Source organism: Geotrypetes seraphini, chromosome 2, assembly GCF_902459505.1.
Source record: "Geotrypetes seraphini chromosome 2, aGeoSer1.1, whole genome shotgun sequence".
NCBI lineage: Eukaryota > Metazoa > Chordata > Amphibia > Gymnophiona > Dermophiidae > Geotrypetes > Geotrypetes seraphini.
The window spans coordinates 297482505-297510050 of NC_047085.1; the positions used below are offsets into that span (position 1 = coordinate 297482505).

The following is a 27546-nucleotide window of genomic DNA, read 5'->3' on the forward strand; positions in this document are numbered from 1 at the left end:
TGGCAAGGAGGAAGTGACCTGCTCTTCTTCTGCTGGGAAAAGACTGAGCTGTGCATGTCTTCGGGGGGGGGGGGGGAATTTCTGCTCTGAAAGGCTCATGTAGTAAAAGGACATTCTGCATGAAAATAATGTTTAATTGATTCTAAATAATCCTTTTGTATTTAGCCTCCTTTGGGTCTCCTATACAGGAGCAACATACAGTAATAATAATAATAACTTTATTTTCTATACCGCAAACACCCCAAAGAGTTCTAAGCGGTTTACAGGTAAGAAGACTGGACATTCAGTGAAGAAATACAAATTTATAAAAAAACACAGATGCAGTTCTTAATCAAGGAGAAATTTTTGAACAGGTAGGTCTTAACTAATTTCCTGAAAGAGCAAGATGATGCAGCTTGATGGATCATATCGTCTAACCAGGGTTAGAATTTACCTGCTTGATAAGCCAAAATTCTATCAAAAAATGTACTTCCATTGTAAAACGTTGCTTAGAGGCTTGTCATTTGCTTGTGTCATGCAAAGATTTCTCATTAGACTAACAGATGCTTACAAAACTGTTTTCCCAGTGACTTTCCTACAGTAGGCATGACTATGAGTGGGAATACTACAAACGTGATCCTGGACATGGAAGTGGAAAGTGAATACTCCAATGTGTCTCCAGGTGTCGAGAGACCAGGACCAGTGGGAGAACAAGCAACTAGAAGCTGTTGTGCTCGTAATGACAACCTCTCCCAACTGAAAAAGTGCAAACATAAAACGGCTGCTAAAGGGTGAGCATTCCTCTGGTACCTTAGTTGCTTTAGAGTTTCTGCAAGTCATCTGAACAATTGGCTGGGTAACATTATTACGCACTCCTCATCCTATCTAAGTTTTAGAAAACTAGTAAAAACAAACTTGTACAACATATTTGCAACCTAAGATCCCTTAAAGCCCTATCTCTTTATACTCTAACTGATTTGTAACCAAGAACTCTCAAGCCTTCTCAGTACTCTACTTACATGTATTCCATGACTTTACATTGTACCTATCATCGCTGATTGTCCAGCTCTTCTTATTGTAAACCACCTCGAACTATTACGGCGTTGGTATATAAGAATAAAATTATTATTATTAGATAAGTAGGTAAATGTTTGAGAAGCCACATCTGCTTTTGAATGATATTTTTTTTATCATACTTATCTTAAGTTTTCAGTATACAGTCAAACTGCGGTTTGCGAGTGTTTTGCAAGACGAGCAAAACACTCCTGCAAACTTTGACTCGCAAACTGAGCGTTGACTCGATATGCGAGCCCCTACCCGAGAAATGACTTTGCCCCCGCCCGCAGCCTACCCTCAAACCCTTACCTCGAGCGGACACCGGCACTCAGCAGCAACCCACAGGACATGCTGGTGCCAAAAAGCCTGCTGCTGATCTCTGCTAGGCTGCTGCGAGGAGAGACCTACAAGATCATGAAGGGCATAGAGAGAGTAGAGAGGGACAGATTCTTCAAACACTGAAAACATAAAAGAACAAGAGGGCATTTGGAAAAGTTGAAAGGGGACAAATTCAAAACGAATGCTAGGAAGTTTTTCTTTACCCAGTGTGTGGTGGACACCTGGAATGCGCTTCCAGAGGGCGTAATAGGGCAGAGTACAGTACTGGGGTTCAAGAAGGGATTAGACAGTTTTCTGCTGGAAAAAGGGATAGAGGGGTATAGATAAAGGATTACTGCACAGGTACTGAACCTGTTGGGCCGCCGCGTGAGCGGACTGCTGGGCACGATAGACCTCAGGTCTGACCCAGTGGAGGCATTACTTATGTTCTTAACCCTTTCAGGACCAAAGGACATATTTGTCCCATAACTTTAAAATCCTATAAATTTTGATTGGGATAGTCTACAGTTCTAAATTTGATATGTACGGATTCCATATGATACTGCCTTTATGTAAACAAACTGGTTCCGACATTCATTCATTAGCGTCGTTGCTAGATTGATGAGAAGATTCACTTGCCACACTGTCCATAAGCCAGAAGTGTGATTTTTTTTAAATAAAAATGATATTTCACAAAAAAAATCAATTTTTTGGCATCTGCAAGCCCTTTTTACCATAAAAATGTCGTCAAAACCACAAAAATTGGCCTACGATCCTTATGGTCCTGAAAGGGTTAAGCATCTGCACATGCTCAAGGCCTTCTAGCTTCCACTCTCTCCAAGATTCTCGGCAGGCTCTTCTGGCACGTCCTGTAGGTTGGTGCTCGTGCCAGTGTCTGCTTAAGGTAAGGGTTTGGGGGTGAACCCGGTTTCTGGGGGTGGGATGGGCTAGGTGAAGCTGGTTCCTGGAGGTGGGGGTGGGGTGGAAGTACTCCAGTGGCCTCGGGGGATGGGGGGAGGTCTTTTGGGGATGTGGATCAAATCATATGAGTTTCCCTTACTTTCTATGGGGAAACTTGCTTTGATATAAGAGCACTTTAGTTTACAAGCATGCTTCTGGAGCAAATTATGCTTGCAAACCAAGGTTCCACTGTATTTGTGTTTCGTTCTATTCATCTGAGGCTTTTTATAACACCTTTAACCAGGATACTTTTTCAGCAAATCGTATACATACAGTTGTGATCATAAGTTTAGGAGTGAAAGAGTGGCATAATGGTTAGTGCAGTGGGCTGAGAACCTGGGGAAATGGACTTGATTCCCATGGTAACTCCTTGTGACCCTGGGCAAGTCACTTAACCCTCCATTGCCTCAGGTGCAGAACTTTGATTGTGAGCCCACTAGGGACATAAAAAGTACTTATAGTATATAGCAGGCATGTCCAACTTCGAGCAGGTCGTGATCTACTTTTTCCAGTTAAAAGTGCCAGTGATCTACCACCATGAAAATTAAGTTTTAAATTAGTTTCAAATTAAATTTTAACTCAAAAGTTGGAGGATATCCTCCCTCCATTTTTAATGAACCTTCTGTCATTTACTTGGATGTGATTTAACTGTTAAGCAAAAACAAAACAGAGATACGAAGTAGAGAATGACACGGTGACGGTTTACCCGCGGCCACCGCATTTAAGCCGCGGGTCACCGCCGAAAACGGGGAAGAAAACTAGCAGTCGCTGCGGTGACGGGGACAAGGCCATTCACCGACCGCGGAAACGGTGAACAGGTTTGTCCCCGCGGGCCAATGTACCCCCTTCTAGGAACCGCTATTTCACCGTGCTCCTCATTTGTCATTTCAACCCTTCCCGACAATCGCAGCAGAAGGGTACCCAACCCCTCCTGCCGGTCCTCCCAATGGCCTCCCCTAAGATCGCCGGCAGGAGGGTACCCAACCCCTCCTGCTGGACCCCCCCCCAACGAACCCTCCCACCCCGGAACCCCCTTAGTCTTACTTTTCAAGTTGGACCGGACAGCTCCTCGCTCGTCTGGCCAGCAGGCCTGCCTCCGTCCAAATGAGGCGGGCCCGCCCCTCCCCTCCCCTGCCTAACCCACAGGATCCTAGGGCCTGATTGGCCCAAGCACCTAAGGCCCCTCCTATAGCGGGAGTGGCTTTAGGTGCCTAGACCAATCAGGCCCTAGGATCCTGTGGGTTGGGCAGGGTAGGGGCGGGCCCACCTCATTTGGACGGAGGCAGGCCTGCTGGCCAGACGAGCGAGGAGCTGTCCGGTCCAACTTGAAAAGTAAGACTAAGGGGGTTCCGGGGTGGGAGGGTTCGTTGGGGGGGGTCCAGCAGGAGGGGTTGGGTACCCTCCTGCCGGCGATCTTAGGGGAGGCCATTGGGAGGCAGGGGAGGGGAGGGGAGGGGCGGGCCCGCCTCATTTGGACGGAGGCAGGCCTGCTGGCCAGACGAGCGAGGAGCTGTCCGGTCCAACTTGAAAAGTAAGACTAAGGGGGTTCCGGGGTGGGAGGGTTCGTTGGGGGGGGTCCAGCAGGAGGGGTTGGGTACCCTCCTGCCGGTGATCTTAGGGGAGGCCATTGGGAGGACCGGCAGGAGGGGTTGGGTACCCTTCTGCTGCGATTGTCGGGAGGGCCGTTGGGGGGGTCTACAGGAGGGGTTGGGTGCCCTCCTGCCGTGATCGCTGGGGGGAGGGGAGACTTGCAGCCGTAGCCGCGGTCATTATGCTAATCACGGCAGCATTTAAAGTACATGTCGTGTTTGTTTTTGCATTGCTAGCCCCAGGGGTGGTGGAAGATTAGTGATTGAAAAACTGTATGAAAAATAACTATTTTAAATTTAGTGATCAAAATGTGTCAGTTTTGAGAATTTTTATTAATTAATTTTTTCTCTGCGTGTTTTGTTTTTGTATAGTTATTAACTAATATTTAACTAAGTTTTAAAGTTTTAAAGAATGTTTCCTTTATACGTAAATAAAGAAAAGTGAATGGGATTGCAGTGGCGGTGACGGGGCGGTGAATGGGGTGGCAGTGGCGGTGACGGGGCGGTGAAGAGGATGGTGAGACGGGGACGGGGCGGTGACGGGGATGGTGAGACGGGGACGGGGCGGTGACGGGGATGGTGAGACGGGGACGGGGCGGTGACGGGGACCAATTTTTTCACCGTGTCATTCTCTAATACGAAGATCCAGTAAGAACTGCGAGGGGAAATGGAAAGTACATTTTTTCTTAAAGTTTTATTAAGTAACTAGTGTTTAAGCCCGTTACAATAACGAGTGCTAGAGTAGATGTCTGTCTGTCTGTTTTTTGTTTTTTATTTGTCTCTCTCTCTCCCTGGACGCTGTCTGTCTGTCATTCTTTGTGTCTGTGTCTCTCCCTGGTCCCCTGTATGTGTGTCTTTCTTTCTGTCTGTCTCCCTGGCCCCCCTGCTTGCCAAAGCAGCCTCCTTTCCCTCTCCCCCTGTTGTGCAATGCCTGCCTGCTTCTTGGCCCCCTTTCCCTCCCCCCCTGGCCCCCAGTTGTGCCATGCCTGCCTGCTCTGTGGCCCCCTTATGTCCCCCCCCCATGATTGCTTTCTGCCCCCAGAACAACCATTCCCCCAAAGCAGCCCCCTTTGCCTCTCCCTCTGGTCCCCTGTTGTGCCATGCCTGCCTGCTCCGTGGCCCTCTTATGTTCCCCCCATGATTGCTGTCGGCCCCAGCACAACCATCCCCCCAAAGCAGCCCCCTTTGCCTCTCCCTCTGTTGTGCAATGGCTGCCTGCCTGCTTCGTGCACTCAGCACAACCCTCCCACCAAAACAGCTCCCTTTTCTGGCTGCTCCAGGGCCCTTCTTTTTTGGCTTCCCCTTCCGTTCTTACCTTCCTCCATGCATCCATGTTTCCTGCTGCCGCTCCTGTTCCTGTTCAAAGCGGCCTGCTTAGGTTCATGGGCGGCTGTATTGAACCTCGCAGGCCACTCTCCATATGGTAGCATGTTCCTTCTGACGCGATCGCGTCAGAGGGAACGTGCTTCATGTGGAGAGTGGCCTGCGAGGTTCGCTACAGCCGGCCGCGAACCTCATCAGGCCGCTTCAAACAGGAGCGGCAGCGGTTGGTGCGGGAGGGGGAGTCGTCGACTTGTTCCCTACTGCTGCGGCGCGAAAGTTGCTGGGCTCTTCGGTGGGGGCGCTGAGTGGCCGCGATCCCTCTCCTCCCAGGCCCCCCCCCCACCCCCCCGGGAGGAAATGAGATCGGCGGTGTCTTCTATCCACTGCTGAGTTACTGAAGAGCAGGGAGTCCAGCAATGGCGGCCAGTGTTGCGCATGTAGGTAGGAGCTGGGGACTCGCGCATGCGCACTCCTGCTTGGCCGCGGACCTACTGAACATGGAACAGGGATTACTGATCATGAAAGTTGAGTGCGCATGCGCGGCTAGCGGTTTTATTATATAGGATAACTTTATTTAACTGCCTTAATAACTTTCTTTAACTTTTATTGAGTAATTTGTGTTAAAGTTAGGTCACGTATTGATCCAGGCTGATCTTGCACAATCTTTAATATTTCGCTCTTGCTCATTAGTGAGACGTCTGAGCCTGCATTTCATCCACCAGCTTTTTGAAGTTGGGTGAATATTGCTTGAGGGCCAGTCTCAGGGAATCGTGGAGATGTTAATCTGTCATGTTGGAACGTTGTGTACTCTTTGTCATTTTCAGATGGGAAAATGCAGATTCACACAAATAAGTTGAACCGAAACAGGAGTGTACAACTTCACTGCATCTTCTCAAGTTGGGAAATTTGTCTCTAGGCACTAGCTTCCAAAACGATTCTTGATCAGCACAGGTCTTGAGAAAAATGCCATTTTTAAGGGTTAATATTTCTTTTTCAAGAGATGGTTTGTTCAATGAGTAAGTTTCTTTAATGTCCACATCTACTTTGAATGGATATGACAAGTACTCCACAATTGTTCCAATATTTTGGAAGTCACAGAATCTATTTTCAAATTCCTGATAATAGAAGAGATTTCTGTCACATACTTCTCGTTCTGAAAAACAAAATTAGGATATTGTCCCAGATGGTCCTGCGTATTAGGAAAATGATCAAAAGTGTTTGCAAGGTCAGTCATCATTAGCTCAAATTTGCTTTTGTAGGATGAAACTGTACTCATCATCTCGCCAATGCATTTGTTTTTACCTTGTAGTTCAGGGTTCATATCACTTAGTTTGCCTGTAAAGTCGGCGAGAAATGCCAGATCACATAACTCCTCATCTTCCAACTCTACTTGGTCATCTCCCCTCTCCTTTAAAAAAAACTTCTTATTTCATTCAGCAAATCATGAATTGTTTGCAGAAATTTTTGCCTACTTAGCCACCTTACATCTGTGTGCAAAATGATTTCCGCTGCCCCTTCGTCAAGAGTAAGATTGAAAAACCGTCTTTGAAATGATCTTCCATGAACTGAATTTACAATTTTGAAAGTGATGGCCATGATAGTCTTTGTATTGTCTCTTGCTTGCCAAAACTTGCTGATGAATAATGCAGTGTTAAGAAAGGACATCTCGGAAGTCTTCATGCTGTCTACAGAGAAGTTTGTGGGTTTTTCTTTGCATCCCTATGAAATTTCATGACAGTTGTCTGAAACCTGACTGTGTCTTGATACTAATATAACTCATCAGAGTTTAACTAGTACTGGTTGACATTTTCAAATCTTTGGATATTAGTATTAGTGTTGAACCTAGCTAAAACAGATGTGATATTGATTGGATGGAATGAGGACCCACAATGGCCCCAAAATATAGACGTTAATAACATGAGACTTGCAATTCACAGGCAGTTAAAGATTTTGGGTGTCTAATTAGATGTCTTAAGTATGAAAGATCAGTTCTTGGCAGTAGTGAAATCTGCATTTTTTTCAAATGTGATTATTGAGTAGAGTAAAACCTATGAGACTCATAATAAAAAAAAAGTTCAAAAAATGTCCTAAATCGGTACTTGGTTGATCAAAAAGATAGATCGTTCAAGTACCGATAAAGCTGATTTGAGATGTATCTAAAACCAGCTTAGGCCTTTACCCTGCCTCTGAACGCCTAGAGCGTAAAAAAGCGTTTTTAGAGGAGGGGAAAGAGCGGGAGGTGGGCCGACCTAGACTTAGTCGTACTGCAAGTATAACCAAAAGTCTAGGAGATTGTCCAGTCAGAACTTATATGTTTTGACTTAGACCAAGTCAAAACAGATATAAGTTCCAAATAGGGGCTGCTGAGCTGATCAGGGCTATGATCAGCTCAGCAGCCCCTGTAACCTGCCTACCCCCACCACAATGATCGTGGCAGGAAAGATAGCTAATCTCTCATGCTGTGTTTCCCCCCTTCCCCCTACAAAACCCCAAACCGGCAGGAGGGAGCCCAGGCCCTCCTGCCAAAGACAGCTCCCAGTCATCCCTCCCCTCCAACAATACTGGCAGGAGGGATCCCAAGCCCCCTCCCACTACCCCGGAATCCTTCCACTAATCTTTTCAGTTGGCCGGCTGGACAGGTCCCCGGTCCGTCCGTCCAGCAGGCCCGCTATCCTCAGAATGGTGGTCCTGCCCCTTCCTGGTGCATTGTGGGATGCCCTTAGGAGGGGCCTTAGGCAACTGGGCCAACCGGAATTGGACTAGTTGCCTGAGGCCCCTCCTAAGGGGACCAACCCATCCCAAATGGAAAAACATGGGACTTCATGTTCGTTTGGTTTGTTTTTTTTTGGGGGGGGGGATCCTGCTCCTTTTGCCATTGACATGACGTAGGATACATTGTTGACATTCCCTATCTGTACTAGAGCATAGAATTGATAGATAAATCCTTTTCATGTATTTTGGTTGCATTTTAATTAGGTTCACATTTTTGTGCTCCTCTTTGCTAATTGTATAAATTCTTATATTTTCCATAGGCAAAGAGAGAGCTGTCTTCGTATGAGATGTGAAGCTGCTGGACCTCTTGGTGATACAAAACAGTCTAGCCAAAGCACCACAGAATCCCTCTCTGTGTGGCGAGATCAGCACTGCCATGAACATAGTGCTGCCTGTCTCAAGGAGAGCAGCACCATATCAGAAAGGAATGTCTCTTTCACTGGCCAAGGGGGTACCACTTATGTGGAAGAACCGAAGTGTGGTAGTCAAATGACAGAATGGAAGGGCAAGCCTAGTAATGGTAGTAACATTGCTGTAGTGGAGTCATCTGTGGACAAGTTAGTTTTCTAAACCCCCCTTTTTTATTTGTGAAAGGTGTGGGGGGGACCTTTTGTTCTTTTGAATTTTAAAAAATAAAACAGAAATGGTTCTTTTAAATTGAAAACAACCTTGATGAAGTTATTTTATCTCTTAAATATGAACCTTCATTGCAAATGTAGTTAGTTGTAGTAAATGCACTTATCTGTGTCAAGACTTGGTCTAGATCCCACTGAGAGTAGCTAGCATTTTGCTTAATGCTACATCAGGCAGAAGACCCTATCAGTCCAATTCAACTGCATCCTATGCAGTAGCCCCACAAAAAACTTACTTTAGTCAGTACACATTACTGTATTTTTCGCTCCATAAGACGCACTTTTTCCACCCCTAAAAAGGGGGTGGAAATAAGGGTGCGTCTTATGGAGCGAATACCCACCCCCACCCCCATTACCTTTTTTTTTTTTTTGTATTCTGTCGCCCTCCCTCGCTAGACGCGGCTGCCTGCCTAGTTCCCGCAAGCAGTAACAGCTGATGCAGCTCGAGTCCTCTTCCCTTGCAGCAGAGCGGTGCACAGGGCTGCCTGACGATCTCGCGCCGCTTCCTGCAAGAACTCAGTTCTTGCGGGAAGTGGCGCGGGACCAGGCAATCAGCCCTGTGCGCCACTCTGCTGCAAGGAAAAAGAAGAGGACTCAAACCGCGTCAGCCATCACTGCAGGGACCAGGCAAGCAGCTGCGTCTAGCGAGGGAGGGCTATGGAATGAAAAAAGGTAACCGGGGGAGGGAGGGGGGGGAGCAGGACCTGCACTGCTGAATTAAAAATTCAGGGAAGGGAGCAGGGAGAGGCTGGGCCTGCCTGCCTGCTGGGAGGCCTGAAGGGGGAAGGCCTGCCTGCTTGGGAGGGGGGATGCCTGGGAGGGGGGAGGGCCTGCCTGGGAGAGGGGAAGTCTGTTTGCTTGCTTGCCTGGGGGGGTATGCCCGAGAGGGGGAGGCCTGCCTGTCTGCTTGGGGGGGGGGGGGCTGTCTGTGTGCCCTGTACCTACCTGCTTGCCAGCCACTAGGCCTGTCTGCCCTCTGGCCTGTCCCGGCCTACTACTAGACCACCAGAGGGGGAACAGTTTGCAAAGCTTGGAAAGGAGTGTGGGGTTGGGTGCAGAGTCTGGCAGGGAGAATTTGGTTCAGAATGTATTTTTTCTTATTTTCCTCCTCTAAATCTAGGGTGTGTCTTATGGTCAGGTGCATCTTATGGAGCAAAAAATACGGTATATTGTCACAGGTGCAGCAAAAATGGACTCACTGGGTCAGCCTCACTTTTGTGTCATTGGGTGATGTCATAATCGACATTAGCCAAAACAAAAATGGTACTGGGGTTCTTTTAAATTGTGAAATGTAGAAATTGTACCACTGGAGGGCCCTCCTTTCCATGCAAGAAAACACTGAGCCTTCTTGATGCTTTTGTGAATCTTCCAAATTAACTTAAAATTTTTTTTGGACACTATAATTAGGGCTTCGATGCTTAGAAGTTTATAAATTATAAATTTAGCATATGTATATCCTCTGTGTGAGGAAGAAATCTTACAAATCAAGAATTAGAACATGTGTTCTACACACATGTACACACTGTACATGTACACACTGTAGCTATTAATCTGTGTAACCATTTGTATGTCTGGAATTACAGCGAAGAAGACATATATCGAGATGCAGAAGAAATAGAAAAAGAAAACCGAGTCAAAGGATCTCCTCCTTTTGAAGATTCTCCAGGTACCTCTTCATTAGCTAATCTTTCTTCAGGTTTAGCTCTGTGGGTTACAGAAGCACGTTTATATTCCTGCAGTATTAGTTTTATTAGCACATTTCAGCTGATTCCTGACTTTTAAAGAAAACTTTGTGTTCGGCTGAAAATCCACTTATGTATTTATTGGTAACTATACCACTTTACCTGACCAAGCAAACCAAAGTAGTTTACAGACTAAAAGCAACAACTCAGAAATAGAATTACATCAGCAAACAGGAAAGAAGCACTTCTTTGTCGCTCTCTAAACCGGTACAGTTCTTAATTGATGGGGTAATAGCTCACTGTGACCAGCAGGTGGAGACTGAGACCAAAACTTTGGTTGTAGTATATTAGCTGAGGCTCCCCCTCCCCCCCCAAACCAGTCTTGCTCATTTTCTTCAAGCAGGTGGTAAGCTAGAAAAAAATTTAGGCTCCCCTTGTTACAGCTGTTGGAATTTGTTTAGGGTCCCTGGTCCCCTTTTTGGTGCCAGACGGAGCTTGGACGGGTCCTGTTTAGGGGTCCATCTGATTTCGGGGGTGTCAAACCCAACAGGTCTCGAGTTGTGACCCTCCCTCCTTTCTCCACCTCCCCAAGTTTTTGTTGAGGTGCCTCAGCTGGCAGCCTGGCCACCGATACTGGTCAGGCCTCCGGCTTAGAGAGCCAGTGGAGTCTGTTCTGATAAAAACCTCAAAAAAACAAATCCTGAGGCTGTGTTGGTCTAAAGGGCTCTTTCCCTTTAAATTTGCTGTATTTTTCTGCTAACTGGTACTTTTCTCCTAGCTAGATCGTGTGTTGCGCAATGAGCAAATTGCAGGGGGAAAAGTACTCATTGTGCTCCAGACGCGAGGCACTCATGGCTGTCCTGTGCAGGCCGGAGTGGAGGGGGATCCTCGTCTGCATTGGGTGCCGGAGGCCAGGGATACCCTTCACAAGTGCCTCGTGAGTCAGCAGCTGACAGCGGGCTTCCCACACTGCCCACAGTCAGGGCAAAAAGGATTCCCTTACCACCAAAGCTGCTGGGGACTCCCTTACCGCTGCTCCTGGCTTGCTTGCTTTAGTGACTGGAGCAATTCAGGCCTCTCAGATACTGCAGGCCCCTGGAGCTCCATTTTTGGCGGTTTCGGCTCTGATTTTGGTGGGAAGCGCCTCCATTTTTTTTTTTTTTCTTTAATCTCAGGTGACCTTCCCCCTGTATTGGCGAGACAGAGGCAAGTTTCCCTAGATTTTGTTTTAGCCCTCTAAGGTTTATATGAATGTGGCTGGAGGTCCTGATTCCGCCCTGGGGGGTCTCGGGGGTGGGATTGGGGGGTTGTTGCCCTCTACGTCCTCTTGGGTTTGAACCCAATCCACACCAGCTTTGTTCTCCTCTATTCCTTTCTCATCCAAGCGGCCGCGGGTCTCTTGGGACGCTGACTTTTATGAGCAGGATTTGGTTGATGAGGACCTGGACCTTTGGGGGTGACAACCAGGATCCTCGTGGGGGAATAGATTCCGTTGGCGGCAGTTTTGCGTTTCCATTGGCTGGCAAGGACTCGACCTTGGTGCACATTTTCCTGTGGGATGAGCTTCACGAGCTTATTCTTCAGTTCTCTTCGGTGTTATATTTTGAGGACACTGTGACGGAGCCCACGTGTGTGGTGGATCCCTTGCTTCGGGGGATCTGCTTGGCTTCCTGCTCTTTTCCTATGCATCAGGATATTCGGGATATTGTGCTCACACAGTGGCAGGAGCCGGAAGCCCCTTTTTGCTTTGCGCGTTCAATGGCCCACCTGTATCCCATCCCGGAGGGGGATCGAGATTCCTTAAAGTTGCCTGTAATGGACGCGGTGGTGTCGGCCATTGCGAGTGGCATACTGTGCCTGTTGAGGGCGGCTCTGCTTTGAGGGACCCTGAGGAGCATAAGTTGGAGTCCCTCCTTAAACAGTTTTGATGTTACTGCCTTGGTCCAGGTAGTGATGTGTGGCGGTCTGGTTGCTCAGGCTTGTTTTCGGTGGGCCGAGCATGTCCTTGACCGTGAGTCTGATAACTGGGACTTAGTAGAGCAGAAAGTAGCCAAGATTGAGATGGGTGCTTCTTATCTCTTGGATGCCATGTATGACCTGTTGCGGGCTTTGGCCAAGTCTGTGGCTCTAGGGGGTGGCTGCGCATCGTACCTTGTGGCTTCGGGCATGGTCAGCAGATGCGGCATCCAAGGCTAAGCTGACAAAATTCTCCTTTAGGGGATTTTTCTTGTTTGGAGAGGATTTGGACAAGTTGGTTCAGACCTTAACTGATTCTAAAGTGCCTCGTTTGTCTGAAGACAGAGCTAGGCCACTGGCATGGGGAGGCTGTTCGATGGCGCTTGCATGATTTACACTGGCTCCACCCTGGTTGAGGGGCCACTTCTTTTCTGACCTCTGGGTCTTCTGGGGCTGTTTCTTTCAGCGCATTCAGTCCTTTTGGGGGCCCAACCAGGGAGCTGGGAATTCCTCCCCCAGTTCCCCCGGTTGCCCGTCCTGCCCAATGACTCCTTGCTCTGGTTCTGGTGGGTGCCCGTCTGCGCAAGTTTTATCCAAAGTGGGCAGAGATCACGTCCGATTGGTGGGAGATTTGGAATGGTTATGCTCTGGAGTTTGCCCGCTCCTTGCCAGATCGTTTTCTAGCTTCTCCTTGTCAAGTGGCGTGGAAGAAGCAGATTGTTAGATCTCAAAGCAGTTGTTCCAGTGCCCCCTCAGGTATGTCGAACTGGCAGGTACTCCATTTACTTCGTGGTGTCCAAAAAAGAGGAGACTTATCGGCCCATCCTAGATTTGAAAGGGGTCAACAGGGCTTTCCGAGTTCCTTCTTTTCGCATGGAGATGCTGCGGTCTCTCATTCTAGCAGTTCAGCTGGGGGAATATCTGACTTCTCTCGAACTGATGGAGGTCCACTTGCATGTTCTTTTTTTTTTTCAAAGTATTTTTATTGAGAATGGCAAAAGGTCCGGACAAGCGACCACAATCTGAGCATGAACATACACAATGTCACAATATCACAGAAGATAAGAGGAACAGCAACAACAAGCATGAACCAGCCTCTCGCGACTGAACACTGCCAACAAACACAAGGCAAAGCGCAGGAAGAGGCCAAAACTAAGAACACACAAACCCCTTCCCAGAACCCACAACGATGAGAAGCCCGTCTAGACCCTCAGCCATAAAATTTTTTGTGAATATTCCCCACAGGCATCAACACCCAAACCGGTCAGCAAGCACACCAGTCCCCACAACAGACACTCACAAGACACCCATTCACCACACAAACTGTACTTTCAGACACATCTACCCCCCCACACCCAAACCCAACCCCCCCCCCCCCGCCCCGGAGAGAGTGCAAACACGAAGTGAACCGTGAAGAAGACAACAGCAGAAATAGAAGAATGCCAGACAAGTAGGATGGCCAATGAAAGCCCTCAGTTAGAAGAGATCAAGATGAAAGAAGCTCCAGCAAGTGCTCCCACAGAGCGACATAGTGTTTCAGCTCTAACTTACTTGATTTACTGTAGGCGCGGATCTCAAATTGCGCCATCTCTCTCAGCTTGGTCCGCCAGTGGGCCTGGGGAGGTGCGTCCTCGGATACCCAGTAGGTCAGAATCATTTTCTTCCCCACTAGAATGGCATTGTAAAGGAATCGTCGTTGCGGAAGTGAGAAACCCTGGTCACGTAGTGGCCCCTGTAAGCCCAGAAGGAGAGTGCCATAGTCCCACTCAATAGTGCTGTGAGTAACCACGTCAAGAAGGCCCAGCAGCCCCGTCCAGAGAGTGAGTTTTGTGCATTCAAGAAAAGAGTGAAGGTAGTGCCAGGCTGGGATTTACATTTACTGCAGGAGTCGCTTTCCCAAAGTCCTATCTGAGCCCCCCGTTGTTTGGTAATGTAGACTCTGTGCAAGATTTTATACTGTAGTTCCTGGTAGTCTGCCGATTTAGAGAAGAGATAAAGAGACTGGAAGCAGTCCAAAAATTGGGGCTCGGAAATACTCAAACCCAGGTCCTCCTCCCACCTCTCCCGTAGGGCACTCATCCCAGGAACCTGGGCAGAGAGACGGAGAACACTATACCAGTGAGACAGCCGGTTGAACGCCGGCGGGGTCGCTTCGAAGATCCGATCTAGTGGCCCCGCGTCCCAACCCCGCGCATGAATCTGCCTGGTGGCCTCCCAATAGTGACGGAGTTGAAGAAATGAAAACAAGTACCAGGAGGGGAAATCCCATTTTGTCTGGATCTGTTGAAACGAGGGGAAAGTGCCCCCCGAAACAGCCATAACATCGGAGATGGTGCGACATCCACTGCGTGCCCAAGCCCTGAATATCGTCCGTCCCCAACCGGGGAGAAAACTCGCATTACCCTCAAGGAATAGAAAGGGCGAAACCGCAACCGGCAGATCCTGCCTACGCCGCCGCCACCACTGCCAGGCCCTCCTAAATGGAGTCAACAGGGCTGAGCGACCCCCTGAGCGAGCCATATGGTCCGGTTGAGAATGAAGCAGATTGAAGAACTGAAAAGGTAGACTCCAAGATTCAACCCAGCCCCGCGGAAAGTAACGCGCTACACCGGTGTGTCCCTCGTGAATCCACCGCAGCAGGGCCGCTACATTGTACAGGCGTAAGTCAGGGACATTCAGCCCTCCCCCTCCTCTAGCCAACATTAGCTTTGTCAGAGCAACACGAGGAGCCTTAGAGCGCCAAAGAAACCGAGAAATCAAAGAGTGAAAGCGGAGGACATCCGGGCGGCGAAGCCAGATCGGCACTGTCTGGAGCGGGTAAAGCAGTTTGGGAAGCATGACCATCTTTACCAATGCCACTCGACCCAGCAAACCTAAAGGGAGATCCTGCCACTGAAGGCACAGTTTCCCAATGGCGTCTAGATGACGAATAACATTCATAGAGTAAAACGTGGCCGGGTTGGTGCTGAGGTAAATACCCAGATAACGGACCGGATGAAGCGACGGCGGGATGGGTAGTAAGGCATGCCACGGTTCCACGGGGCCGCCGGCCAGCAGCAAGAGTTCGGATTTACTACAATTAACCAGCAAGCCAGATAGGGCCCCAAATTCCCGAACAATAGTCAAAGCCGCCTCCAGGTGTATGGGAGCCCGATCCAGATATAGTAAAATGTCATCCGCAAACATGCTTATTCTGCACTCCTGTCCCCCCACTAGGATGCCACGAACCGCCGGAGCCTGACGTATTTTGATAGCTAGGGGTTCTATGGCTAACAAAAACAACAGAGGAGATAACGGGCACCCTTGCCTTGTTCCCCGCTGCAATTCAAACGCCTCCGTCAAACTCCCATTGATAAGTATACGGGCCCGAGGTTTAGTATATAAAGCTTTAATCCAATCCAAAAAACTCCCCGTAAAGCCGAAGCCCTCCAATATCTGAAATAAGTATTCCCAGGAGACACTATCAAACGCTTTCTCCATGTCTAATCCCGCCACTGCCGATTGCCCTCCCCTAACCCTATGCTCGTGAATGGCCCCTAACACTTTCAACAGATTCATGGAGGCATACCGACCCGGTACGAAACCCACTTGATCCGGGTGTATCAAGTGCGGTAGATAACAATTAAGCCGCCGTGCCAGCGTCATAGCCAACACCTTGATATCCTGGTCCAGGAGAGAGATCGGACGAAAAGAACTCACCAGGTCAGGGTCCTTCCCCGGCTTGGGCAACAATACTATATGGGCCATGTTGTCAGAAAAGGGGTCGTCCCCTCTCGCCACCGCATTACACATCCTACTAAGCGGAGGAGCCACCAGGTCCCCCAAAATCCGGTAGAATTCCGGGCCCAGGCCATCCGGTCCCGGAGCCTTAGCCAAAGTGAGCGAGCCGATCGTAGTAGAGATCTCCTCCGCCGTAATAGGCTCATTGAGAGATGCGGCTTGGCTCGCCGACAACTGGGGTAACTTCAAGTCGGCGAAGAACTGTGACATAGCGTCGGCATCCAATAATCGGCGGCCGTAAAGGGCCTGATAGTATTGAACAAATTGGGAGGCAATGTGACCCTCCCCCTCGTGACGAACCCCCCTAGAGTCCTTAATAGAAGTGATGACCTGTCTCTTTTTGTGCGGGCGGATCAAATTGGACAGGAGTTTCCCCGTTTTACTTCCCCACCTATACAGCTGGTATCTTTGATAGTACAAGGAGTTCTCCGTGCGCTTATTGAGGAGTTCCTCCAGCTGACCCCGCACCATCCGCATCTCCTCCCGATCCGAATCCGATAATGTGGTGATATGGGATTGGCGGAGGGCGTGCAACCGAGTAGATAGTCTCAAGAGCTCCCCCTCCTTCTGTTTACGTTTGCCAGCGATATAAGCGATAATGTGCCCACGGAGCACTGCTTTTGAAGCATACCAGAATGTAACGGGGCCTACATCTGACATGTCGTTTGTAAGTTGGTAATCTAACCAACGCGCCCTCAAGAAAATGCGGAATTCCGGATCCTGGTACAAAGAAGAGGGCAACCGCCAAGAGGAAGTCCTTCCCGCCGGCGCCACACATAAACGGAGTCCCACCGGTGCATGGTCAGATAGTGTGCTCTCATAAATTTCAGAGTGAGTGGCCCTAGAGAAAAGGCGTTTATCAAGGAGGAGGTAATCCAGCCTGGCATACACCTTGTGGGCATGTGAGTAAAAAGTGAAGTCAGTGTCATAAGGGTGTAAAGTACGCCAAACATCAACCAGCTCTAAGTGTTGAGTGAGAAAGCCTACCCCACGTGTGTCGTGGTCCCGGGTCCGTGCCCGAGGCGGCTTACAATCCACACCAGGATTTGCAGTGATATTGAGATCCCCGCCCACAACTAAATTGTAATCAGAGTGCTGTGAAATATGTGCCAATACAGTGGAGAAGAACTTATGACAGTAGACGTTGGGTGCATACAGGTTGCACAACAGTAACTTAAGACCCCAGAGCTCTCCCAGTACCAGAACGAAACGGCCCTCCGGGTCCTGAATTTGCTTGTGAAGGTGAAAAGGAAGGTGTTTGTGAAGGAGAATGGCCACTCCCCTCTGACGGCCCGTAAAGGCCGAGGAGAACACATCCCCCACCCATCCCCTGCGTAATTTGGTGTGTTCCATCCGAGAGAGATGCGTTTCCTGTAGGAATGCTATATCCGCGCCCAACTTGCGGAGGCATGACAGCACTCGCGATCGCTTAATAGGAGACTTGATACCATCCACATTAAATGTGAGTATCTTAAGGTCAGCCAGGATCAATTCTAGGTGGACTGGAGCCGAGCAGAGAAACGCTAGAAAAAGCCGCTCCTGGGTCTCCCAGCTGGACCCAGCAGCCAGACATCAGATACCACATAAGTCTGCACCCCCCCGAGACCTCCCTCCCATTCCATCCAAACCACAATCCTAACACAAGCACACCAACATACAAAACCCCATGCGTACACCCCCAACAACCTTCCCTAACCCCCCACACACCCCTCCCACCCTCCCCCACCCCTCCCCATTCGTGTAACCCATACACCTTCCCCAACAAACCCACTGCCTACCCAAAGCAGAACCCTCCCCCCTCCCGCAAACTAGCCACCCCAACGTGACCCTCACAACGAACAAAAAAGAAACATGTAGGATATAATAAGTCCAAATCAAGCCGAAATAGTCTCAAGAGCAGTGCTATGCCCCAACAACTGAGGGCTAGTGTCCAGGGGTAGTCTAAAATGGCATGATAGAAAGCAGCCAACCTCGGACCCTCGGACCTCACGAGAGTCCGGCCGATGCACCAGCAGGAACCAGCAGAACACAAACAGCAACAGTCAGCGCGGCAATTGTCCGCCCCAGGTCAGCATCCGGGGCACCCATAGCACATTATATGCCCGGCGGTCGAGAATCAAGGAGGAGGGTGAGCTGCCAGATTGCCCACATAGGTGCGGGCCTCCTCCACAGTGGTTAGGGTCTCAGTGGCACCATTCCTCCAGACCCGCAGCTTGGCAGGGAAAACCAGGGCAAACTGGATCCCCCTCTTATGAAGCTCAGTGCAGAAAGGTGACATTATCTTGCGTTGGGCAGCAACGCGCACCGAATAGTCATTAAAGACCAGTACCTTCACCCCCTCGTACTCCAGGGCTCCAGCCTTGCGATATGCCCTAAGCAGAGCTTCCTTGCCTCTCCAATTGCAGAAACGTGCAATAGCTGTGCGTGCTCTTTTGCCATCCCCCGATTTGGGGCCAATACGGTGGGCTCTCTCACAGTCAAATTGCAGGCCGGAGCCCGACAGGCCCAGGGTCTCCGGCAGCCACTTGGTGAAGATCCGGTACAGGTCAGCATCTCCGACAGATTCTGGTAGACCAACCAGCCGCAGATTATTACGGCGGCTGCGATTTTCCAACTCCTCAATGTGCTCCTGCATATCAGTGTTGGATTTGCGAAGCGCCGACATTTGAGCCTCCAAGGACGCACACGTGTCTTCCTGGCCTGAGACCCGTTGCTCCACTTCAGTGAGGCGCCGCTGCTGGGAGTCGAATTTTTCATGCACCTCATCAACTGCCGATTGCAGTTTGTTGAGGCGGTCCGCCAGGGCAGCCGAAACCGATCGGGTAATTTCCTGAATCCAGTCTCCCGCAGGGATGGTGAAAGACGCTGGCTCCGCCGCCATTTTTACAGCGGGAGACTGAGGCCGATCCCGAGAGGTCTTGGCAGCGCGAATTGGCATGCCCGACGACAGCGCACCCCCGAACTTCGGAGTTAACAGCACAAGGCTCCCAGCACTGCTCCCGAGGATCTCGCGGTTCAGAACGGGTGGAAAAGCGCTGAAAAATAGCCGATTTTGGCGGGATCAGGACGGAGCTCTCTGCTCCCACAACCGGTCAGGTAGGCTGCATCACGTGACCCCTCCACTTGCATGTTCTGATCCGGGCCTCCCATCAGCAGTTTCTTCATTTTGAGATCTTGGGATGACACTATCAGTTTTGTGCGCTTCCTTTTGGTCTGGCCATGGCCCGAGGATGTTCACCAAAATTATTGTGGTCATGGTGGCAGCTTTGTGCAAGGAGAGCATTCTGGTTCATCCCTACCTTGATGATTGGTTGATTCAAGCAAAGTCTTTTTAGGAGAGCACCTGGGTCACGGTTCGGGTGGTGGAGTTCTGCGGTCGCTGGGATGGGTTATCAACCTGTCCAAGAGCGGTTGGCCTCCTCTCAGCGCCTCAAGTATCTTGGGGTTCTGTTTGACACCTCCTTGGGGAAGGCCTTCCTCCCAGAGGCCCGGGTAAGCAAATTGCAGGCACAGATTCGCCTCCTCATGGCGTCCCGGTGTCTTCAGGTGCAGGATTTTCTCCAGGTCTTGGGGTTGATGGCGGCTTCCTTGGACATGGTGGGATGGACTCAGGCTCATATGCGTCTGCTTCAGTATGCTCTACTTTGGAGGTGGTTGCCCCAGAGGCACAGTCTGGATTATCCTGTTCCTTTCCAGAGATTGGTTCATTGCAGTCTTTGTTGATGGATTCTGTCCTCCCATCTAGTGCAAGGGGTGAGTCTGGATCAGCCCCAGTGGATGGTGCTTCTCACGGATGCCAGTCTCCTCGACTGGGGAGCTCAGTGTCTTGGTTGCTTGGCTCAGGGCAGTTGTTCTCCGAAGGAGGCGTCTTGGTCGATATGTCCTGGAGTCCAGAGCCATCCTTCTGGCATTGTTAGAATTCCAATCCTTATTAGCGGGCAAGTCGGTCCGGATTCTCTCGGACAATACCACTGCACCAAGAGTTGTCTTTTGGTGCAGGAGGTAGCTCTGCTCATGGTCTGCCCAGTCTCATTTTCTGGACATCTCGGCTTCCCACATAGTGGAAGTGGAGAATGTTCAGGCGGACTTCCTCAGTTCTAGATCCCGGAGAGTGCTGTCTCAGTTCTGCGGCCTTCCAGTTAATAGTGCAGACTTGGGATCAGCCCCTCATGGACCTGATGGCCACGAGTGTCAACGCCAAAACACCCTGCTTCTTCAGTCATCGCAGAGATAGATTCTTTTCTCCTGAATTGGACAGCCAATCCTTTATGCATTTCCACTAATTTCTCTCATTCTCAAGATGCTATTATGGAAGAGGGATGTCTAAGTATGTATATGTTTGGATAGATTATTTTATTGATATGGGAAGGGAAGGAAGGTGGGTGGGGGGAATTAAAACATGTATAATAATATTGTTTAAGAATGTCAAGTGAGTTATGTGAATTAATTGTAATAATATTGTACACTTGTTGAGAGAAATAAAAAGGAATAAAGATTTAAAAAAAAAAAAAAAAAGATGCTAATCAAATTCAAGCAAGAATCGGCCACCATGATCCAGACAATCGTGGTTCTCCCTTCTACTTCAGCTCAAAGTCAAGGATCCAATATCCCTGCAAATCTTTCCATTTCTTCTCACGCAGAGTCAAGGGTCTCTTTTACATCTCAATCTACAGTCATTGTACCTGACAGCTTGGTACCTCTTGGGATGATTTCAGCAGATGTGGATCTTTCCAATCCTGTCACTCATTTTGGATGCATCCAGAAAATCACCTACACAGCAGTGCTACCAACAGAAGTGTACAAGGTTTTCAACATAGTGTACTCTTCATCAAGATGCTTCATTCTCCTCCATATCTTCAGTGTTGGATTACCTCCTCAACTTATCTAATTCAGGTCCTAAAACCACTTCAGTCAAAGTTCACCTTAGTACTGTCAGTGCTTTCCATGCTCCGGTCAACAGTAATTCTGAACTGCTCATCCTCTTGTTTCCAGGTTTATGAAAGGACTTTTCAATATCAATCCACCTTTCAAATTGCCTCCAGTGGTTTGGGATCTTAATGTTGTTCTCACCAGACTGATGAAACCTCCATTTGAGCCAATGTCTTCTACTCATCTTAAATATCTCATTTGGAAAGTGGTATTTTTAATCTCCATCACTTTTGCATGTTGAGTGAGTGAACGTCAAGAGTAGGTGTTAGACTCACCCTTTACCGTTTCCACCCTGATAAAGTAGCTCTCCGCACCCATCCTAAACTCTTACCAAAAGTAGTCACATAATTTCATCTCAATCAATCAATTGTGGAGTACCGCAGGGCTCGGTCCTGGGTCCAATCTATTTAATATCTTCGTATGGGACCTGCCTCAGGGACTTCAGGGTAAAATTGCATTATTTGCCGATGACGCTAAATTAAGCAACGTAGTGGGCGGAGGTACCGCACCGGACACTATGACACAAGACCTACTTTTCTGGAGCAATGGTCTACTAATTGGCAGCTGAACTTTAATGCCAAGAAGTGTAAAGTTATGCACCTTGGTAGCGGAAACCCTTGCAGAACCTACACTCTGAACGGTGAGACATTAACTAGAACTGTTACAGAATGGGACCTGGGAGTAATCATTAGTGAAGATATGAAGGCTGCCAATCAAGTGGAGAAAGCTTCATCCAAGGTTAGACAAATGCTGGGTTGCATCCGGAGAAGTTTCGTCAACTGAAGGCCCGAAGTGGTAATGCCGCTTTACAGGTCCATGGTGAGACCACATCTGGAATACTGTGTTCAATTTTGGAGGCCACATTATCAAAAGGATGTGCTGAGAATAGAGTTGGTTCAGAGATTGGCCACTAGGATGGGATAAACATGTGGGTTCACTTCGAGAAAGTGCTTAGGGGGGTGGGTTATTCGAGTGGGCAGACTGGTGGGCCAAAGGCCCTTTTCTGCCATCATACTCGGTTTCTATGTGCTTCCAGTTTTCTTTCCAATGCCTCATTCTCACCCTGGAGAAACAGCTCTTCATACCTTAGACTGCAACCGAGCCTTGGCTTATTATTTACAAAGGACTAAGTCACATAGAACCTCTCCTCAGCTGTTCATCTCCTTTGGTCCTAATGGCCTGTAACCAAGAGAACTATTTTCACATGGCTAGCGGCCTGTATTTCCTTCTGCTATGCTCAGGCTGGGCTGCAGCTCAGGGGTCATGTAACAGCACATAAGGTCCGAGCTATGACAGCTTCAGTTACATTCCCATAGATGAAATCTGTAAAGCAGTTACTTGGTCCTCAGTTTACATGTTCACGTCTCACTACTGTCTGGAATCCTATTCCAGAAGGGATAGTCACTTCGGCCAAGCAGTATTACAAAATTTATTTTCTTAATAGCCAATTCTCCCTCCATCTCATTGCAGTAAGCTAGGGAGTCCCACATGTGAGAATATGCTGCCTGCTTGTCCTAGGATAAAGCACAGTTACTTACCATAACAGGTGTTATTTGGGGATAGCAGACAGATATTCTCACATCCCTCCCACCTCCCCTGGTTGGCTTCTTAACTTGCTTACGGAGCTGATGTGCCATGAGCAGACGTCGATTGGGAAGGCACTTGCATATGCGCAATTGTAAAGATTCTCAAAACTTAGTGACACTACACTTTTTAAACTGTACCAGGCTCCGTAGATGTCATCACCCACATGTGAGAATATCTGCCTACTGTCCCCGGATAACACCTGTTACGGTAAGTAAACTGCTTTTTGGACACAGAAAACAATGTTCTATCCTACTGCCTTATCCATTTGTTTGCGGACTAAAATACAATAGTGTTTTTACCAGTTTGTTAAATGTTGCACTGAGTTATGTTTCAATGTTAATCTACATATTATTGGTATTTTCATCTGTCAGGTGAAAACAAGCTCAGTGTGACTCCAGAAATAGACATTGTAGAATACTGCAAGAAAGAATGGAGAGGAAATACAGAAGTAGCCAAACGCATGAAAAAGGTAAGAAGGTAGCAATGGTGCTGTTAATATTTTCATGTAGAAAACATAAGACACATGTTCTGAAATTTGCCTTTGCTCACAGGTACAACCAGTTTGGAAGGGAAAGGATGCAGCCATTGAAGGGTCACCCACCAACAAGTCTAGTAGTTTCTCCTGCTCAATCAGAACTGACCTCTTTTTGTTACAGTGTTGTAAATATTCATGCACAGCAACTCATGTAGGCCAGCTTAATCTATGAACTAGATGAGGCTCTGGCCTAGGGTATCAAATGCCCAAACCTCTGTCGTTCCCGGGGGGGGGGGGGGGGGGCTCTATAGGTTAATCTGGCCCTGATCTAGAAATGGAGCCTATTAGTGCTACCTGATTTGCAGATTCGAATCGATTCACCAATCCACTTCAGTGAATAGATTTGAGTTCTCGGTCATTTAGCAATCCAACTGATTCTTTTTACGGCTTCTTGCTTTTAATATACCTAAAAAGATTTTACTATGTGTTTCTGCTTCCACCGCAATCTTCTTCTTTTCAAGATCTCTTTGCCTTCCTTATCAGCCAAGGCTAATCTAAAAGTGTGCTAGAGATATGCGTTTTCACATATACAGCTGATAAATGATGGCTTGTGTCCTAAGACAGAGAGGGTACATACTGAGTTACATTGTTAAACGAGATACCTAAGACAAGCCTACCCAATGAAGGTGACAAAGCCAAGAAGGTTATTACAGGCAATCTTGTGCATGGCAGCCTCTGTCTTAGGACATTCTTATCATTTTTTTTAGCTGTATACATTCTCATGTACATATCTCCCATATTTTTAAATTAGCCTTGGCTCTTCAGAGTTTGAATCTTTATTTTTTGATTGGTGTTACCCAGGCAGTTATTTTATAGTCACAGTTTTGAATCTTTTTTTGAAAATTTCTCATAGTCTTTACCACAAGCTTTCTGCTAAAAGTTGGTTGCAGGATACTGTATTTTAATGAGAATGCAAATTACTGCCAGATTAAAATCGTGGCAATAATCTACAGTTCAGTGAAAAAGGTCATCCTTCCTATCAGTGCATGAGTGGTGATTGGCTCACACCTGAAAGGTAGGGTGATTTATTTACAACTTTTTTGTTTTAAAGCAAACTGTTGGCATAGTTTAGTATAATAATCCTCCCATCAATAAAAATAAATTGCAACACCCACCCCTGATCTGACTTCCCCCCTCCCCACGATCCTCACAAGTCTTAAGCATCCCTGGTGTCTACTAGCACCCTTTCTGTTCTCCTTGAATTAAATAAAATAGTCTCTGTTGTCTAGTAAAGACCTCCAAACCCTATATCTCCAAATGAGGTAACGGCTCTTCAGAACTATGTACTATTGATGTTTCTGGTCTGCTCAGGCTGTGCAGACTAGATCTTTTGACCAATTCAGGCCAGTATCCTCACTGCAGCTGCCTTGTCCACATGGGCAATTAGTGACTCTTCCCTCTGGCCTGTGTAAACCTATCGATGCTTATTCCTTCTGTTCCTTCTGCTGATAAAAGAGTAGTTGTTGTTGTATAGACCCAACAAATTATTTATTTTTTTTCCAGTTCTTTATTCTTTTTAAACTTACAATAAGTGTGACAGTAAATACAACATTTTATACTCAAATACCACCCTTAAAATTCTGTTAATATCCACATCAGAATTTATCCCCCCTCCCCCCTAATCAAGCACCATTTCCAACACCTAAAATATCTATCATGAATCCCATACACCAAAATTCATTATCATACCAAAACCCCCTCCTCCCCCCTCCAGGATGTGCATTTTTAAAGGGAAAAAAGTAATATATGTGTGATAAAAAGTGATATATTAAAGTTTGTATGATTGTATTGTATTATGAAACACTTGCTGGAAGTATAAAAATGAATAAAGATTTAAAAAAAAAAAAAGTAATATTTAGACATTACAATATTTTATTAAAGGCTCCTGAAATTCCCTTTGAGTGGCTATTGTTCTTTCACATATGACACAAGGAATTCTACCAAAAACTATAGTTAAGCCTCTTCCAATTTTTCCAATTGCTCGTAATTTGTTGTATGGCAACTCCTGTCATAATTTATTAAAATTGGCAGTGTGTGAGTGAAACATGAGAAAATTCCAGAGAATGCTTCTTAGCCTCTAAGCTTTAACAAGAGTAGTACTTTGGATGATGGAAACCTGGTAGAACCTCCTAGTTAAGGTGGCTGAGGCCAAAACTGTAACATAATTAAGGTGATGTAGGACATAAGTTTTTAGACAATCCTTGAATGAATAGAGCTGGAGATAGAATGGACCCTGCAATTAGATTAAGAATGAGCATACATGAGCCTTGTGGTCTTTAGAGCTGCTACCGTGTTCTGTTGATAGAAAAAAAACAACAACCTGATTGCTTTTACTGCTACACCTTATTTCTGTAGTGCAATTGATATATGCAGCTCTGCAGAATTATATATGACAGTCCCTGCTCAAGAGTGTTCAGTCTAGTTGAGACAAAAGAACAATAAAGGCTTGAAAATGTTATTCATTAAGAACATGATTAAAGGTAAAAAGGCTGTTTTTCAGGAGGATATCAGAGAAGAATTTAGCAGAGTTTATATCAAGTAAAATTTTATATGAATTAAAATGCTGTTTTTATGCAGTCTCTCAGCTTTTGTTTGTTCTCCATTTCCAGCAGTGCCTTTTAGTCTTGCAGTTGGAGCAGGGCTGATTTTATTTTTTGAGAGATGTAGCTGAATATGAATGAGGAAAATGCAGTTACTAACTCTGACCCTGTTGATTTTCTGGTGTTTGTGTGCAGGGCTATGAAGCAGTGTCTCAGAGCTTTAGCTCTATCCGAAGAGTGAGGGGTGATAATTACTGTGCTCTAAGGGCAACACTGTTCCAGGCACTGAGCCAAGCTACTGACCTTCCTGCCTGGCTGCAGAGTGCAGAGTTTACTCAGGTATATCTCCTTACTTTTAACAGGGACTGTGCAGCATGTCAGAATATAAGCATTCTTCTGTGTATTCTGCACTTTTGTAATGCCAAGTGAAAAGAAGGAAGCATTGACAAATTGTTACACTGAGTAAACAAACAAGAGTTAGGCATTTTGGGAACTTCATAGGGTTACCATCACAGCATAGAGTTTGGTTTAAACTGCACAGAATCAAATGACTATCATTAGTCTTCACCTGTCTTTTGAAACTTCTTTCTGTGGTTTAGTAAAGATTGAGCTTCATTGAAATTCTTAGGTTCACACATTGCTTTGGTCAATCTGATATCCCGATTGATGTGTAGAATTTATCTAGGATCATTCATAAACTTTAAAATTTAGGGTTATCGCATTTTCCCCTTTCATGATAGTTTTTTTTTGTTTTTTGTTTTTAATTTTTAGAAAGTTGTGTAATTTTTGTTTTTAATCTGGACACAATTCTGGTCTTTAGGGGTTTTTCTTGTAGATGAGCAACAGTGCTAGTTAATAGCCATGCAACAGTATTCTGAGACCATGAATCTCAGGGGCTTCTGTGTGGAAGATTGCCCTAAAATGCCACAAATCATGAATTTCACTATTCCTCTGTCTTTATAAATAATGAGGTTAATTTTATAAAGGTGTTTCCCTTGACAATTAGGATTGTTGCACACACAAAAATCTGACGTTCTCCTTTGGCAGTGGCCATGTAAAGCCCTTTTCATGCACAGCAGTCTCTTCATCTTTTTTTTCAAAATCTTTTCATTTTTCATCTTACATCAAGTGCACAATATTATAACATTTACATTTATACACATCACTTGAATTTCTTTCAATTATTATCTTAAACATAAATTTATTCCCTCCCCACCCACCCTTCCCACCAATATTTTAATCATAAATTTCATATAAATACTACGGTTCTTATCTATTGATTAAACCTTAAATAAAACTTTATACCACCCCCCCATATTAAAAATGTTATTTCAATGAAAAATGGCATCTAATCATTGCAATAAGTTGTTAATGGCCCCCAGATCTTTTTAAAATTATTATTATTTCCTTTTTGTATGGAAATTGTTCTTTCCATTTTGTAAATATGGCACGAGTTCCACCAGAATGTATAATTAAGTCTACTATAATTTTTCCAATTTTTGGTGATATGTTGTATGGCGACTCCTGTCATAATCAGTAAAAGTTTATTATTGCTTGCTGAAATTTGACTTTTTATTCTCATTGATGTACCAAATAGAATTGTATCTCTTCATCTTATTAATTTTATTTATTTTGCTTTGCTATATTGAAGAGGTTTTTCACCTATATCAAAAAGTTTTCCTTTGTCTTCCTTCCAAACATAAAAAAATTAAATTTCTTTATTTTGTTTCTTTTTCTGAAAATATCTTAGATATAGCATAGGAGACGGATCTAGAACTTGGAACACACATTTCAGATGTCTTATTTTGTAGGGTTCTGTTGGCAAATATTTATGGCAGAATGTTGTCATGAGACCAAAAAGATTGCCTGAACTGCCTTCAGAATCACCAAGGTAGAGAAGAAGCACCT

General features: G+C 46.6%; 1 protein-coding gene across 1 annotated transcript in view; it reads left to right on the top strand.

Moving 5' to 3' along the window:
- Positions 1–27546, top strand: part of LOC117353662 (ubiquitin thioesterase otulin-like) — a 104310-nt gene that overhangs the window by 43141 nt on the left and 33623 nt on the right. The window contains exons 4-8 of the mRNA XM_033929855.1: positions 567–770; positions 8258–8554; positions 10213–10295; positions 22935–23032; positions 25834–25977. Of these exons, the coding sequence (XP_033785746.1) occupies positions 567–770; positions 8258–8554; positions 10213–10295; positions 22935–23032; positions 25834–25977 (826 nt within the window). The remainder of the gene's footprint in view (positions 1–566; positions 771–8257; positions 8555–10212; positions 10296–22934; positions 23033–25833; positions 25978–27546) is intronic.